Source organism: Gymnoscopelus microlampas, assembly GCF_963454915.1.
Source record: "Gymnoscopelus microlampas genome assembly, chromosome: 4".
In the NCBI taxonomy this organism is placed as follows: domain Eukaryota; kingdom Metazoa; phylum Chordata; class Actinopteri; order Myctophiformes; family Myctophidae; genus Gymnoscopelus; species Gymnoscopelus microlampas.
Genome location: NC_139941.1, coordinates 58873339 through 58890838, shown reverse-complemented (window position 1 = coordinate 58890838; position 17500 = coordinate 58873339). Strand labels below are relative to the sequence as shown.

General features: G+C 43.2%; 1 protein-coding gene across 1 annotated transcript in view; it reads left to right on the top strand.

Moving 5' to 3' along the window:
* pip5k1bb (phosphatidylinositol-4-phosphate 5-kinase, type I, beta b) overlaps positions 1 to 17500 on the top strand; it is a 50181-nt gene that overhangs the window by 16246 nt on the left and 16435 nt on the right. Inside the window, exons 2-8 of the mRNA XM_084054161.1 lie at positions 1634 to 1713; positions 3163 to 3231; positions 4674 to 4804; positions 6184 to 6301; positions 9182 to 9334; positions 10771 to 10914; positions 11933 to 12088. Coding sequence (XP_083910287.1) covers positions 3163 to 3231; positions 4674 to 4804; positions 6184 to 6301; positions 9182 to 9334; positions 10771 to 10914; positions 11933 to 12088 — 771 coding nt within the window. The 5' untranslated portion in view covers positions 1634 to 1713. The remainder of the gene's footprint in view (positions 1 to 1633; positions 1714 to 3162; positions 3232 to 4673; positions 4805 to 6183; positions 6302 to 9181; positions 9335 to 10770; positions 10915 to 11932; positions 12089 to 17500) is intronic.

Below are 17500 nucleotides of genomic sequence, written 5' to 3'. Positions count from 1 at the left end.
TCTGATTGGTCAGTCATCGGTCATTATTTCTGGATAATGACCGATGAGCTCTATAACGGACCGCTGTGTAATCAGAGACTCAGAACACCTGCTCATGTCAACCTGTGCTGCTTGGTTATATGCTTTATCCAACATGACAGCCATGTAAACAAACAAACAATGTCATTTACAACTAAACGTTGCTCTCAAGAATGTTTTTGAAAACATTTGAAGTGAGAAATAGACGATGCAATAACCGAGAAGTCATTCTATTTGATCCACTGCGCTTCCTTGTTTATCGTGGCACAACAACGGGGGAATACCAAAACGCTCGCCCCAAAACACAGTCGCCCCGGGGCAAATCCGGCGGTATTACAGGCAAATCGGCAGTAAATAGAATGGGGGGCGAGTGTGTTTTGGGGCGAGTTTTTTTCCATTTCGTCATTTGTTTTTGCGAGGCGAACGTGTCCGCCCAGCCCAATACTTATGGAATACTTTCATTGCCGTAAGCAAGGAAATACTTCGTTTTGTTGTTACTTTTGGGTAAATGTATTTATGTATTTATTAAGTAGCCGTGTAATAAGCGGGATAATGCATGGGGAGGTAGTCATTATTGAAATTTAAAGCCCTTCAGGGCGATTAACCACCTCGGCTGCGCCTCGGTGGTTAATCGCCCTGTCGGGCTTTAAATTTCAATAATGACTACCTCCCCATGCATTATCCCTTGCATAGTGCAGTGTAGTAGAAATCCACGGTCGTGCTCCATGGAGAGGCCCGGTCCGCAGTCACAGTCTTGAGCCGCAGCTGGGGGTCCGTAGTGACAGTCCATGGACCTGCGACGTGGGAAATAAAAGAATGAAGATATATATTTTAAAGGGAAACATTTTTACTCAAATCTTTGCTTCTGGGGAGTCCCTATTACAAAATATTTTGAGATGGGGGGTTAATCACCGGGATTAATCACTTCTAAGAACACATCTGTTCAGGAAAGCCTTCCCCTATATAGATCACCTCATGTTCCATCATTGTGCTGCGTATGTCTGTATCTGTTTGTTTGTTTGTTGATGTGGGCAACGAGACCATCGTTTTTTTTGGTCTCCTTTTAGCTTGTTTGTTTAAATGTCTTTTTTTTATTGCTTGTCAGAATTAAATAAAGAAAATACATCACATGGATGCAACTGGGACGCATCATCAGTGTTGTAGCCTGGGGTCATAGGGTGTTTCGGGTCTCGCAACATACACCCTTGCCCAGGTGACCCAGCCAGGGTTGATCAAGCCCCGACTTACGTCCCAGTAGCACCCACGGTCAGTCCTATAGGGAAAGACAGGGCCACTCAGTCCGCTTCTCCGGAAGTACTCTGCCGGGACTCGGGGAGGCTCTGGCACGTGGAGGGACTAGGCACTGTGGGTTGTCTCCTGGCCGTGCTCCTCCTTCGTCTCACCACTAGTTAACTTACTTGTTAACTATGTTATTCACTTGTGTATGTTTTATTTGACCTTACTTATATATGTTATGTTCTAACTGCTGTTCAGCACTTTGTAACTCAATATTAATTTGAGGGTTCTTCACATGAACATGTTTGAGAACCTCTGCGTTAGTTAGTTAGTCGGGTCGTATTGATGTGTTGTGTCTCTGTGTCTTCTTCTTCTACAGGACAGATGAAGACCTGCTGATGTCTGCTGGACCCTGAACACCAGGAGATGTTCACCTGAACCCTGGTGCCATTGAGCAAGGCACGTTCATCTTTACACACCATACCATGTAGGGCAGGGGTGATGCGACTTTGATGATGCAGAGGGCCACTATATTTACACACTCACTCCAGATTCAACATTCCATATACTGTCAGACCATTCTATGTCACATAAAAGTAGCAAAAATAGCCGACCCTTCGCAGTCATACAATGCAGGTCCACAAATAACGATTTTTAGGAACCTTTGCTGGTCACTACCGTCACTGCATGATATAGCGCTGTCCTGCATTGTGTTCACCGGAAGACGGAAGCGTTTCAAAAAGCGTTCTTTTAATTGTTTTATACTATCTGTGGATGGTTTCTCTTAGCCAGTGGAGCTTTAGTTACCGTGAGCTGTGTTTTCTTTTTCTGTTGTTTTTCCATCTTCAAATCCTACAATGTCTTAAAAACAGCGTGAGATTCCTTTTTGTTATTAGCGCGGTAGTTCCTGGCCAAACAGGAAACCGGTGCATTTCCGTTCCCGTTTCCGGCCAGATTACGTCATTTTCGCGGGAAACACGTCCCTGTCCACTTTCAATAGAACATATATTTATAAAAGGCTTTTGGGGGTGAAATTCATGCAGTGGGTGTTGTGAAACATTTGCCACTCACAAAAGATATACAATTTAACTTTAGTTTTTTGGAAAAAGTTACCTAGTATAACTTTAACAAATAGTTCAACTAGCCGATCTACATTGACATGTTGTGAGCTTGTAGATGAATGTTTTTCAAAATAGTAAAAAATGGCAAAAAAAATTAGGGGTAAGGCGGATAGGGCCCTATAGTGTTAATGCATTTAGACCACATCTAAACCACAGACTGATCCACAGGTCAAAGGTCAATCAGTGTCAAAATTGTCTTTTACAATAGGTTCATGTTCAGTTATATAATTGCAAATAAAAACCCATTCAGTCTGTTTAACTTACAACAACATATTTAACTGTTAACTCATGTTTAACTTACAACAACATATTTAACTGTTAACTCATGTTTAACTTACAACAACATATTTAACTGTTAACTCATGTTTAACTTAGAACAACATATTTAACTGTTAACTCATGTTTAACTTACAACAACATATTTAACTGTTAACTCATGTTTAACTTACAACAACATATTTAACTGTTAACTCATGTTTAACTTACAACAACATATTTAACTGTTAACTCATGTTTAACTTACAACAACATATTTAACTGTTAACTCATGTTTAACTTAGAACAACATATTCAACTGTTAACTCATGTTTAACTTACAACAACATATTTAACTGTTAACTCATGTTTAACTTAGAACAACATATTCAACTGTTAACTCATGTTTAACTTAGAACAACATATTCAACTGTTAACTCATGTTTAACTTACAACAACATATTTAACTGTTAACTCATGTTTAACTTAGAACAACATATTCAACTGTTAACTCATGGACTTTTTCCTCTAGATGTCGACTACGACAGAGAATGGAATGGCAGGACCTCGTCACGCCAACCGAGAGAAAACCTATAAAAAGGTAAAACATATAAAAAGTGTGTTGTTCCTTTAATCTGTGCTTTAGTCCATTGGATCTCAAAGTGGGGTCCGAGGACCCCCAGGGGTACGTACTTGCGGGGGTTCCAGGGGGTCCCCAGCTAAATGATGGATAGGCACCAAATGGACCCTTATGGGTCTGTAACTCTGAGAGTGTACAAATGGAACCAAATGGACCCTAACGGGTCCATTTGGTTCCATTTGTACACTCTCAGAGTTAGATTAACATTGATTTTACAATATAAATTGGGGTCCCAGGGCTAGAAATGCCATTAAATGGGGGTCCGTAGCCCTAATGCATGTCAAGTTGGGGGTCCTTGAAATGAAAATGGTTGAGCATCACTGCTAGAGAGCCGTGAAAATCTTCTCTTATGGGGGTCCCTGGCTTATCTTTTGAAATGGGGGTCCGCGGGCTAATAAGAGTCAATTTGGGGGTCCTTGATATGAAAAAGTTTGAGAACCACTGCTTTAGTCTCATAAAATAATAAACAACGTCTGTTTGGGTCGTAGGACACGTTCTTTATGGGGCGCAAGTAAATCATTAGAAACATTTAGACAGTTATATTTCTGGAGATTTAGAAAACAAATTATCCTAAGAAATTCAGAAGTTTTCAAAGAAATCTATGAATGAAAAATATTCTATTAGTGAAAAAAAAACAAAAAAAAATAGTGAAATTACGAGCTCCACGTTGTGAGGCTTGTAGATCTGCTATTAAATATGGTTCCTAAGTGTTTATTGTTGCCGAGGAGACACGAATTGTATCTTTTTGCCCCCCCCCCCTCCTCCTCCTCCTAGCTTCTATAAAGCGTGTGTTTGGGAACGCTTGTGTTTATGAGCCCAGGGTTCAAAAGGTCACTACTTTACTGGGTCTACAGTACAGAGTCACATGACCAGTCACATGACCAATCACATGACCAGTCACATGACCAGTCACATGACCAGGCCTCACTGTTCCCAGACCAGCTGGCTCACAGATATAGAAACCTAGATACCTCATTGGTCTCTGCAGTTCATTGGAGCGACATGCTTGGTATGGTGGCCACCATATTTCCGGGGGGAACGGGCACTGGCCAATCACAGCGCGTTGACTACTGGCCAACCACAGCGCGTCTTTTCCAGGACTTGTCAGAATCTAGTTGTCCCGCCCCCACCTGCGTCTGATTGGCCTACTGAACGCCCCCCTTTTGTGACGCACACGGAAATTTCCAGCTGCCCCCCAGAAGAGGAAGTGCGTCCACCATACACACACTTCAGAGCCAAACGAGGCGTCTACCTTTATATGTCTATGAGCTGGCTGACACACATTTTATGATGTCATCATTTTAAACTTAGCATGTCATCACTTACATCATGTGACCCGTACAGACCACCCCCTCTATGATGATGTAAAGGTTAAAGGTTAATGTGTCATGTGACCCGTACAGACCACCTCCTCTAACCTGAAGGGAGCGATCCAGCTGGGCATCGGCTACACGGTGGGAAACCTGACCTCTAAACCTGACCGAGACGTCCTGATGCAGGACTTCTACGTGGTGGAGAGTGTGTTTCTGCCCAGGTCTGACACATAAAGACATACACACACACACACACACACACGCACACACGCACACGCACACACACACACACACACACGCACGCACACGCACACGCACGCACGCATGCACACGAGCGCACACACACGTGTAATCACAGGTATCGTCTTCCACAGCTGACACAGCTTCCTGTATTGTGTTACTGTTACAGTAACTCTATATTTACACAACATGCTGCACAGTAATACCACAAACACACACACACACACACACACACACACACACACACACACACACACACACACACACACACACACACACACACACACACACACACAGTCATAATTGACAATGTTTATGTCATTTGTTCATGTTATTGTTTATCATATAGATCAGGGGTCTTCAACAGGGGGTCCGGGACCCCTAGGGGATCCTCAGAGTTACTACAGGGGGTCCGCCAAATCTTGTGTGATATGATTATTTGTTTTTACCGTAACCACTTGACCCCTAGCATCCCTTTTCTGAGGGAGGAGAACTTTAGCCAAAAATAGCCGATCTACAAGCTCACAACGCCTCGCGCTGCGAGGCGTTGTGAGCTTGTAGATCTGCTATTTTTGGCAAAGAGTTATAGGTGTAGAGGGAGAAAAGAGCAGCAAAAGTTTATCTGAAACACAATTTTATACAATATAGAGGGGGTCCCTGCTTCATGTCTCTCTCAGCTAGGGGGTCCTTGGCCTGAAAACGTTGAAGACCCCTGATATAGATGTCAGGTGGAAATCCAAACTGTCCAAAACTGTTCAGCAAATGGAAAAGAAAATAACCATGTGTTCCAATGGATCCAATATAGTTATTATTTACTTGTGTTAATACATTTCATTAGTTCAATATTTATAGAACACCACAGACACAAAAGGGCCTTTCTGTGTGGAGTTTGCATGTTCTCCCCGTGTCTCCTAGGCCCTAGGGTACTTAATACCCTCACTAAAACATGCAGTAATCCTGGTCACTATACTGCCTCCCCCTGGCCAGCCGGGGCGCCTGATGGAGGGGAAAGGAACTGGTTGGAATAACGTGTTCCTTCCACGCGTTACGTCCTACCAGGGAACCTCCCTCCTGTCATGTGACAAGAAGGTCAGTTGGCTCTCATGCATTGAAGGAGCCATGAGATCGGCCCTGGCCTCCCTAGGTTGGCAGAGGGAGTGTAGTGCCCAGGATTACATAGACAATTGGCACTGGGTGTAAAAAATAGGGTTACAAAATCGTGGGATAAAAAAAAAAAAAAAAAAAAAAAAGAACACCACAGACACACTTTCACTTGCATTGCGATGCGTTGTGAGCTTGTAGATCGTCTATTTCAGTACTCTGTGTGTTGTTGTGTTTTTTTTTGTTGCTTTGATCACAGTGAAGGAAGCAACCTGACGCCGGCTCATCATTACCCAGACTTCCGGTTCAAAACCTACGCCCCGCTGGCCTTCCGCTACTTCAGAGACCTGTTTGGAATCAAACCGGACGATTACCTGGTAGGGTTTAACACCGGGATTCCCGAGATACGGGAATCCCGGGAATCCCGAGGTTATTTACCGTCCCGGGAACTGACTCCGGTTCCCGGGATCCCGTTTTTTCTTTTTTTTGTTAGAAATGAATACTAATTAGTAGAAAGGCCAATCTACAGCGCGGAGGAATTACTATTATAATTAGCCAAGTTACTTTACCAGGGCAGGGTCCCATCGTCCCGTTGTGAACCAATATGTGACGCACTGAATGTAACAGTAATGAACAAATTAAAACACAAGTGGCCGTGATGCCCCATGCCTGCCCTGGGCAGTGCGCACGCTGATTTCAAAGTTTCCTCTGCTGTCAATAGTAGACACCAGTTGACTAGTTGAGATTCAACATCAAGTGAAACGCTGCATAAACAGTGGGTAGGTTTGATTTCGAGCCTATATTCCAGCTTAAAATGCGCGCAAGCCAAGCAATGCTTTTGATAGAGAGAGAGGAGAGACTGGAGAGCTGGAGAGAGAGAGAGCAAGAGAGAGCGCGTGCGAGAGAGAGGGAGAGAGAGAGGGAGAGAGAGAGGGAGAGAGAGAGCGAAAGTAGGCTATTAGACCGATGTGGTCCGATTGTTTTATCATCATTAATGTAGCCTACCCTACCTACACTTGCATTTTAGAACGTTCAAACTACCATTTACTAACTACCCAGTACAACAAGTGAACTGCACAACAGCTGTCTGTCTCATTGATTGTCAGTGGCAGCGGGCGGCAGCGCATGCATGTGCACATCAAAATCACACTACAAAACCCCACATTTGATCAACAACAAAATATAGATTAATACATTTGACAACATACAGCCGACATCCCAAAATGGAGTCTTAATATCCAGCAAGTAGCCTAGCCTAATATAAATTAATAACTGCAAACAAATTACAAGTTTAGGCTATCAAATCAATATCCTACAAAAGTAGAGATAAGCTGTGACCTCACCGGCGCTCTGATGGACAATAAATAAATAATCATTTTGCAAACAACATCCATGTTCTGTTCTCTTGTCAATAATGATACAAATGGAACGTTTATTTCAGCAGCTAGAGTTTGACATTGTTTGAGTGCGTTTTGGGTGCACAGCGCAGCTCCTCGTTTAAGTTAATCGTCTTCACCCACTGCTTCGCAACAGGGCAGATCTCCGCCAGGGCACTATATTATATTTATATATTATATTTATTTGATTTAAAAAATCAACTTAAGTCATTATTAGTGCAAGTTCATAGGTGGACACTGGACACAATAGGGACATTTGGGCACCTCAATGTAAAATTGGCTATTTAAGTATATAAATCCATTTTAGTGGGCACTTTTTTTTTTTTTTACACTTTAACGGGAATTCCCGGGAAGCCCGGGAAAAGGTCTGAAAATTCCCGGGAATTAAAATTTGATATTTCCCGGAAAATGTTAAACCCTATTACCTGGTAAGAGGATATAGGAGGATGAATGGAGCCATGGAGCTAACGAGGGGTTAATAAGAGCACATCATAATTAAGAGCATTAATTGTCTCCCAGGATGATGCTAATCAGGTGATGACTCAGCAGCAAGGCTACGTAAAGAAGGAAAGGCCAAATGATTACTATAGCTCATTTCAACAACAATGCAATGCAGGGTGATTTACATCGTTGGTTCTCAAAGTGGGGTCCGGGGACCCCCAGGGGTACTTGAGGGGGTTCCAGGGGGTACCCAGCTAAATGATGGACAGGAACCAAATGGACCCTTATGGGTCTGTAACTCTGAGAGTGTACAAATGGAACCAAATGGACCCTAACGGGTCCATTTGGTTCCATTTGTACACTCTCAGAGTTAGATTAACATTGATTTTACAATACTAATTGGGGTCCCAGAGATAGAAATGCCATTACATGGGGGTCCGTAGCCCTAATGCATGTCAAACTGGGGGTCCTTGAAATTAAAATGGTTGAGAATCACTGCTATAGAGCCGTAAAAATCTTCTCTTATGGGGGTCCCTGGCATATCTTTTCAAATGGGGGTCTGCGGGTTAATAAGTGTCAATTTGGGGGTCCTTGACATGAAAAAGTTTGAGAACCACTGATTTACATAAAACATCAAGCTAAGCTAACATTCTTGGGACAGAAAGCTAACATTTTGAACTCAAATGTTTTGCTTCTGGGGGATTCTACAAATGTCTTCTATATCAGTTTTTTGAAAAAAAAATATATGTTGCTATAATATCAGTGGTCCTCAAACTTTTTTATCATGTCAGGGACCACTCAAAATGATATGTATTTGGCCACGGACCCACATCTCAAAATATGTTGTTCCAGAACTAGACTAATAGAGCTCTTTATGTTTACAGTACTCTCTGTTACATATTCAGGGACGTGCACAGATAGACTATAGGTGGTGCTAGAGCACCTGCCCTTTGCCCTCTTGACCAGAAGTGCCCTTTTTTTCCAGTTTACGGCAGGGGTCTTCCACAGGGGGTCCGGGACTCCTAGGGGGTCCTCAGAGTTACTACAGGGGGTCCGCCAAATCTTTATGTGATATGATTTATCTTTTTACCATAACCACTCGAAACCTAGCATCCCTTTTCTGAGGAGAACTTTAGCCAAAAATAGCAGATCTACAAGCTCACAACGCCTCGCGCTGCGAGGCGTTGTGAGCTTGTAGATCGGCTATCTTTGGCAAACAGGTATAGGTGTAGAGGGAAAAAAGAGCAGACCAAGTAAACAAAAAGCAAAATCTTCCATAAATCTCACACTACTAAGGCAGCAAGGTGCCCTTTTTTTTTTTACTTGAGCACCTGCCCCTCAAAATGTCTGTGCACGCCACTGTACATATTATACCTTTATGTGTACAGTACTCTCTCATAGAGCTCTATATGTTTACAGTACTCTCTGGTGAACGAGCCCCTCATAGAGCTCTCTAACCCCGGGGCCAGCGGCTCATTGTTCTACCTGACCTCTGACGATGAGTTCATCATCAAGACCGTCCAACACAAAGAGGCCAAGTTCCTACAGAGACTGTTGCCTGGATACTACATGGTGAGTATGAGTACTACTATAGTAATATATTACTACTATATATATATTACCACTGCTACTACGGATACTACATGGTGAGACCATACAGTTATAATATAATGATTTCATATAATATATCTATAACCCTAACCTAGCTCTGGTCCATAGTGTTAGAATGAGTTCTCCTTCACGCTTAACCTTTGCCCACCACAGGCTGCACAGCCTCTCACCTGCAGTAAAAATAAAACATACACTTTCACTACTCACCAAAAGAAAGAGGATTTTATGGAGTTGAAAGCCTAGTCTACTTAGTGGGAACACTCTGAGAGGTGAGGGGCTCAGAGTTCAGTAGTACAGTAGGCTTTCAACTTTTATCCTTAGCGTTAAAGGCATTGACGGCGAGTCAGAGATAAACAAACACCGCGCCTCCAGCAGTTCGTTTCCCCGACCACCAGGGGGTGACGCAGGAGGGACTTCCATAGAGCTAAGGGGACTTCTGAAGGGGCCATGCCGAAAATAGGTTGCTTTATTCGGATATAATTCGATTTCAGAAAGAGGACTGTGTTTCAATGCAGGAAAACAGCCCAGCATCATTATATAGTGGCTGATAGAGGGGAAAAAATGCAATATATATATATATATATATATATATATATATATATATATATATATATATATATATATATATATATATATATATATATATATATATTTTAAATTTAGGCTTAATGTTGCCTAGAATCCCTTTAAGGAGAACTCCTTCTAACGCTATGGACCAGAGCTAACCCTAACCCTGGATATTACATGGTGAGACCATACAGTTATATTATTATATTATATCTATAAGCCTAACCCAGGACACTACATGGTGAGACCATACAGTTATAATATATCTTCTTTGTTTTCTGAATAGTTTCTAGTCAGTTTACTGTTTGTCACCAGACATATGGGTACACAGAGACGTGTGTTTGTCTGGCTACACGACACTGCTTTGTGATTAACTTGGTGTCATCAAATAAATGAAAAAAGTCATGGAAAAAACACGCCCCCCCTCACGTATTAGGAGGGCATGATGAGTCACCAGAACCAAGGACGGGTGTTTCTGATGAATTTAACATGTTAAAAATGGAGTTTGAAGTTATAATGGGTTTGTATATGAAGGGGGCGTGTCTGATAAAATGAATATCAAATATCTAAATACTGAATCGAGCGACTTGAACTGTCACCAGAACCTGAACCAGAAGCCTCTCATCCTCTGTTCTAACAGAACCTGAACCAGAACCCTCTCATCCTCTGTTCTAACAGAACCTGAACCAGAACCCTCTCATCCTCTGTTCTAACAGAACCTGAACCAGAACCCTCTCATCCTCTGTTCTAACAGAACCTGAACCAGAACCCTCTCATCCTCTGTTCTAACAGAACCTGAACCAGAACCCTCTCTTCCTCTGTTCTAACAGAACCTGAACCAGAACCCTCGCACGTTGCTGCCCAAGTTCTACGGTCTGTACTGCATCCAGTCTGGAGGCATCAACATCAGGCTGGTGGTGATGAACAACGTTCTGCCTCGCTCTGTCAACATGCACTACAAATACGACTTAAAGGTACACTACGTCCATTTACTGTCAACATGCACTACAAATACGACTTAAAGGTATGCATGGGAGATTAATCCTCAGCATGTTAACCCTAACCTCTCCGGTAACAAAATGGGCGATAGATTGATCAAAAAGGTCAACCAAAGAATATGCTTTTTGTATAGGATTGGCCGTCTAGTCAGCAAGAATACTCTGAAGATTCTTGCAGGGGCCCTCATACAAGGTTATTACGATTATGCATGCACTTCATGGTATCACAACACCTCCAAGGCCTTAAAAACAGGGCTCCAAACATCCCAAAACAAACTTGTAAGGCTACTACTTGGCCTCAATCACGAAACCCATCTAACCCCTGATCATTTTGATAGGATTGGATGGCTTAGGGTTGAGGACAGAGTACAGCAACTTGCTATGGGCCTGGTGTTCAAGATACACCATAACATTGGGATCCCCCTGTATTTGTCAAAATACTTCCTAAATGTTAACGAAGTCCATGATCATAACACCAGAGGCAGCTCCACGAATCATGTTCAACCCTTTTTTGTCTCAACAAAGGGAATGAACTCGTTCTCATGCTATTCATCAAAAATGTGGAATGCCCTACCAAAAGGAGTAAAGGAGTGTAAAACCCTACTCACTTTCAAAACTGCCCTAAAGATACACCTTCAAGAGGCTGCAATTCCAAAATGGCCCCTGTCTAAGTGATTAGTAGTTGTGTTCCCTACCTACAGTATGTTGAATGCAGACGCTTTGGATAAAAGCGTATATGACTGTAATGTAATGTTAAATAAATGCATTGTAAATTTGTAAATTGTTATTATCGCTTAACGCGATAAACAACACACACACACACACACACACACACACACACACACACACACACACACACACACACACACACACACACACACACACACACACACACTACAAAGCTACAAAGCTCACAACGTAGTACATCAGCTTTTTTGGGAATGTTTGACATAATGGTCCCCTCACCCCTCCTCCTCCCCCTCCTCCTCCTCAGGGCTCCACCTATAAGAGGAGGGCGTCCCGGAAGGAGAGAGAGAAGGAGGGCCCGACCTACAAGGACCTGGACTTCCAGGACCTCCATGACGAGGGTCTCTACTTCGATGCAGAGACCTACAACAACCTGATGAAGACCCTGCAGAGAGACTGTAGGGTAGGTCTCTGTCTCTGTGTGTGTGTGTGTGTGTGTGTGTGTGTGTGTGTGTGTGTGTGTGTGTGTGTGTGTGTGTGTGTGTGTGTGTGTGTGTGTGTGTGTGTGTGTGTGTGTGTGTGTGTGTGTGTGTGTGTGTGTGTGTGTGTGTGCGTGCGTGCGTGCGTGCGTGCGTGCGTGCGTGCGTGCGTGCGTGCGTGCGTGCGTGCGTGCGAGCGAGCGAGCGAGCGAGAGAGAGAGAGAGAGAGAGAGAGAGAGAGAGAGAGAGAGAGAGAGAGAGAGAGAGAGAGAGAGAGAGAGAGAGAGAGCGAGAGGCGTGTGCGTGTGTGGCGAGGCAAGGCGAGCGGGGGAAACTGTTTTTTATTGGCTTTTCATGCTTTTTTTGGATTGTATTCTGGTTCTTCATGTCGTGAAGTCGGGCATTTTGTGAATATTTAAGGGCGTGTTATTTAAATGACGCTCGGTTTCAGCCGTGACATTTATCAATGCTGGGACCAAGTGTAAGCTCGGATCAGCTGTGTAGGATGCGTTGATAAATGTGACTTCAACGTTGGTGTACGGCCGAATATATGGAAAAATATACGCCGGTTTATACGCTGCGTTGATAAATGAGGGCCAGTGTGTGAGTGTGAGACAGTGTGTGAGTGTGAGACAGTGTGTGAGTGTGAGACAGTGTGTGAGTGTGAGACAGTGTGTGAGTGTGAGACAGTGTGTGAGTGTGAGACAGTGTGTGAGTGTGAGACAGTGTGTGAGTGTGAGACAGTGTGTGAGTGTGAGACAGTGTGTGAGACAGTGTGTGAGTGTGAGACAGTGTGTGAGTGTGAGACAGTGTGTGAGTGTGAGACAGTGTGTGAGTGTGAGACAATGTGTGAGACATAGGCGGCTGAAAATATGGTTTGACCCAAAAATAATTTGAACAAAAGGTTTCTAAATGGTTTATTGTAGTATCAGGTGTACTTAATAATTATCAAAAGTTTACCGAAATCTGATCATTAGAAATGTCAAATTTCCAAGATGGCCGCCACCAGTTCCTTAAAAGACCATTACTCCTTCATTATTTGCCCTACACAAGTAATTTTGGTGCCTAACCCCATGTTTTGGTGATCTAGGAATCCAATTAGCATATATAAATTATAAGCAAGTGATTATAAGTACAATTACATATTAAAGCAATTGGTTATAAGCATATTTAACAATGTAATTGGACATTTCTCCCTTTTCTACATACTATAATGCCCAGGATTGGTGAATTAATCACCTATACATGTAATTCACATTCTGTTGAAGCTTTAAAAATGTATTTGGATACCAATAAGGAATAAATGAATTATTACTGGGTGGTACTGTGACATTTGTAAAAACATGGCTGCCAAGTGATAGACTGGGAATATTACACAAATCTTGGAAGAAATTCCTTACAGAGAAATGTCCACACCAATTTGTTTGTAAAGGTGTCCCGTTCCCAAACTGGCGGTCCCCCAAATGATTTTGGGGGGTCCCCAGATGGTTAGCTTTATGTGCAACATTGTTTTCTCACTCAACAGTAAACAAACCAACATACAAGTGTATACAGGGTATCTGCACATTTCTAAAGTTACAATTTAAATACTCTTAAGACTCAATATTATCTCAAATATTGGGTAAGAAAGAGGAAAACATTGTGAAAATAGTATAAGCTCAGAACACTACACTCAGTTGGAAAGAAATGGCCACTTGTCTGGTCTATGGGGAAGATGGACTCCTCAGTGGGGGATACAGTGGAGAGAAATGGCCCCTTATGGGCCAAGAGAGGGTGTACAAGTCATCACAGAGCTATCACAACATGTATCTAGTGTCTTCTACTGGGTGTCTAGGCAGGGGTGGTGGAGGAGTGTGGCGTGGATAAGGTTCAGATTTGCTTGTCACAGACATCTCCTTATTCCTGAGACTAGTAGTTGTGTGAGGTTTTAGTGCAAAATTAATTTCACATGTCCTTATTTTGTGATTGGTACTGCTGGCAATAAGCTTGAACCCTGATCTTTTTTTCTGGGTAATTGTAACAGCAAGACGGTACGTATAGGGGACAGCCCATGACGCCCTGGGCTCCAGTCTCCCCATAGAATCCCAATCTAACCGACCTCCACGCCCATAACGGGGCCAACAAACAAGCATTGCTTTCGGCATACACCAATCTTTTGTTCTGGAGAGGGGAGAGGACGCTCTGAGCCATAATGATAAGTCACTGGGGGCCCCTGGGAATATTAATGGTCAGCCACCACCGACTCTCCTGTGAGCCAGTCCGACATAGACACCCTTGTCTGCCTGACACACAGTCATGCACCACCACGTAGAGGTCTTACAACCACCACTATGGGGGGCCGACCCTCCTCACTACCTGTGCCAACTCACAAGCGCCTATCTCGGAGATAGGAGCCAGCCAGACCCGCCAGGAGGTCCATTTGGGACCAGTATATATAGGGACACGACTGTCTGCCTGACACAGTCTTGCAACATATGGAGGTCTTACAACCACCACCACTGGGGACTGTCCGCACTACCTATGCTAACTCAAGAGTGCCTATCTCGGGAGCCAGCATGGAGGTCCACTTGGGACCAGTGGGACTATCCAGTGAGCCAGGCGACATAGGGACACTCCTCTCAGCCTCACGCATTAGCTAAATTCAAATACCTTAATTTCTGCCTCCTCCTCACTCCGTTCTCCAGCGCGCTGTGACTTAAAATTGTTTGCATCCCAAATGCTGAGTTGCTTTTGGAGGAGCTGAGAACGAGGAGAGCGCAGGCTCCCTAAGCTTACTTAGAGTGGCAAAGATACAAGTTTATCTTTCATGTATCGTTTGCAGAACTGTCTTCATTGAAATGGCGTATAGTCCTGGGGCCAAGCCAGATTTTGGTACCACCTAAGGTGGCCGTACATTTTTGGTATTTTCGTATTCCTACATGTCTCTAGTTTATATTTTGGTATGATACATCTTCCAATTCAGTAGCTTAATGACAGTAATCACTCTAAACCGGCTAATGTATCCGGTAGGAGACACAAAGTAGAATCTTTGTGTCTCCTACCGGAAATACACCCGGGCATCAAATTATTGCGACAAAAAAACAAATATATCCATGTATTCAAGGCTTCATGGGGTGTGCAATTGATAGAAAATAAATCATTTTTTGGGTGAACTCCTCCTTTACGTTTCCCAGGGGGACTCTCTACCCATTCAGCTATGACCGCACTAGACCGAAGGAGGGTCAACTTTTACAAGCTTATGGAAAGCAGTCTTTTTGCAAACACCAAAAATCTGAGAAGTTATCAATTGCACACCCCATGAAGCCTTGAATACATGGATATATTAGTTTTTTTGTCGCAATAATTTGATGCCCGGGTGTATTTCCGGTAGGAGACACAAAGATTCTACTTTGTGTCTCCTACCGGATACATTAGCCTGTAGGTAGTGATAACTGCCATTAAGCTACTGAATTGGAAGATGTATCATACCAAAATATAAACTAGAGACATGTAGGAATACAAAAATACAAAAACTTTACGGCCACCTCAGGTGGTACCAATTTGTGAAAATAACAGTGTTGTGTTGGACTTGGCCCCTGGACTAATGGGGGAGATCAGAAGCTCAGGGTCTCCTTGCCTCCTAACTTTGCTCTTCTGCGCTCCAAGTGCCCAGGGAGCAATCCAGTGACCCCCATACTCCCCTCTACCCACCTGAGGGGAACCCTAGGCCCACTAAACTCTAGACCAGACCCACCCCCCATACTCCCCTCTGTCTAGGCACCCAGTAGATACTCGGTTCTGACAGCTCTACACTAACCTCCATAACCACCCCCATCCCTCTTTGCACACTCACACTGATTGCCTTCCTAATGTGTTAAAAAGTTCTATATCTATTTAATGTTTTTTCAAAATCTTGTGTCTACAAGATGACACTGCGTGTCCATGAGTAAAATACATATTCTTGTGTATGTAGGGGAGGAGTTATGAAGTTCCTGTGGGGTGAGTAAGGGGAGGGGTGCAGAGATCTTGGTTCATAATGCAAGATATTTTTTTGGGGTTGGGGTGTATAGTCAAAGATGAATTTAGTTTGGGCTAAATTTGATCCACGGAGCTATCCAAAACCTTTCAATATTAAAAACAACACTATCTATCAACTGACAATATTCTCTGCCACCACCTTCTGAATTACTGCAAATTGTGACTACTAGTTTTGTTGTGTTCTGAGGATATCTTGAAGCCTTGTTCCAGTAAAAAAGAAATATAAGTAGTTGAACATTTATTATATAATTAGTTACGTTAACTTGAAACGGGTGACCGTTTCAGAGGGTTTTAATAGAGTCACAAACAAAATATAGGATTTCACAATTATCTAATTGTATCTCTGCAATTTGGACAAGTCCAATGGATTCCCAGGCCCCCAAAACATGGGGTTAGACACAAAAAGTACTTGTCTAGGATAAATAATGAAGGCTGTTTTAATGATTTTTGGGGCATCTTGGACGCCATCTTGAAAATAACACCTTTCCAGTGGGCAAACTTTGGTAAACTTTTAGTATGTTATTCAGGACACCACATACAACAAAAAACAGTTGAAAAACCTTTTGTTCAATTTTTTTTGGGGTAAGGTGCTTTTTTTTTTCATATATTCAGCCGCCTAACAGTGTGTGAGTGTGAGACAGTGTGTGAGTGTGAGACAGTGTGTGAGTGTGAGACAGTGTGTGAGTGTGAGACAGTGTGTGAGTGTGAGACAGTGTGTGAGTGTGAGACAATGTGTGAGACAGTGTGTGAGTGTGAGACAGTGTGTGAGTGTGAGACAGTGTGTGAGTGTGAGACAATGTGTGAGACAGTGTGTGAGTGTGAGACAGTGTGTGAGTGTGAGACAATGTGTGAGACAGTGTGTGAGTGTGAGACAGTGTGTGAGTGTGAGACAGTGTGTGAGTGTGAGACAGTGTGTGAGTGTGAGACAGTGTGTGAGTGTGAGACAGTGTGTGAGTGTGAGACAATGTGTGAGACAGTGTGTGAGTGTGAGACAGTGTGTGAGTGTGAGACAGTGTGTGAGTGTGAGACAATGTGTGAGACAGTGTGTGAGTGTGAGACAGTGTGTGAGGTCACATGACTTGGTACAGAAGACAGGAAGTACAGTAAGCTGTTATGACAGAGTAATGAGATGATGGATGTCATGTCTCCTGTTTCCACACTGTCTGCTGTATCTGTGTGAAAATATTTATCTACAAGATCTACAAGATCGAGGACCCCTGCGCGCGCGCGTGTGTGTGTGCGTGTGTGTGTGTGTGTGTGTGTGTGTGTGTGTGTGTGTGTGTGTGTGTGTGTGTGTGTGTGTGTGTGTGTGTGTGTGTGTGTGTGTGTGTGTGTGTGTGTGTGTGTGTGTGTGTCTGTGTGTGTGTGTTGTTCAGACC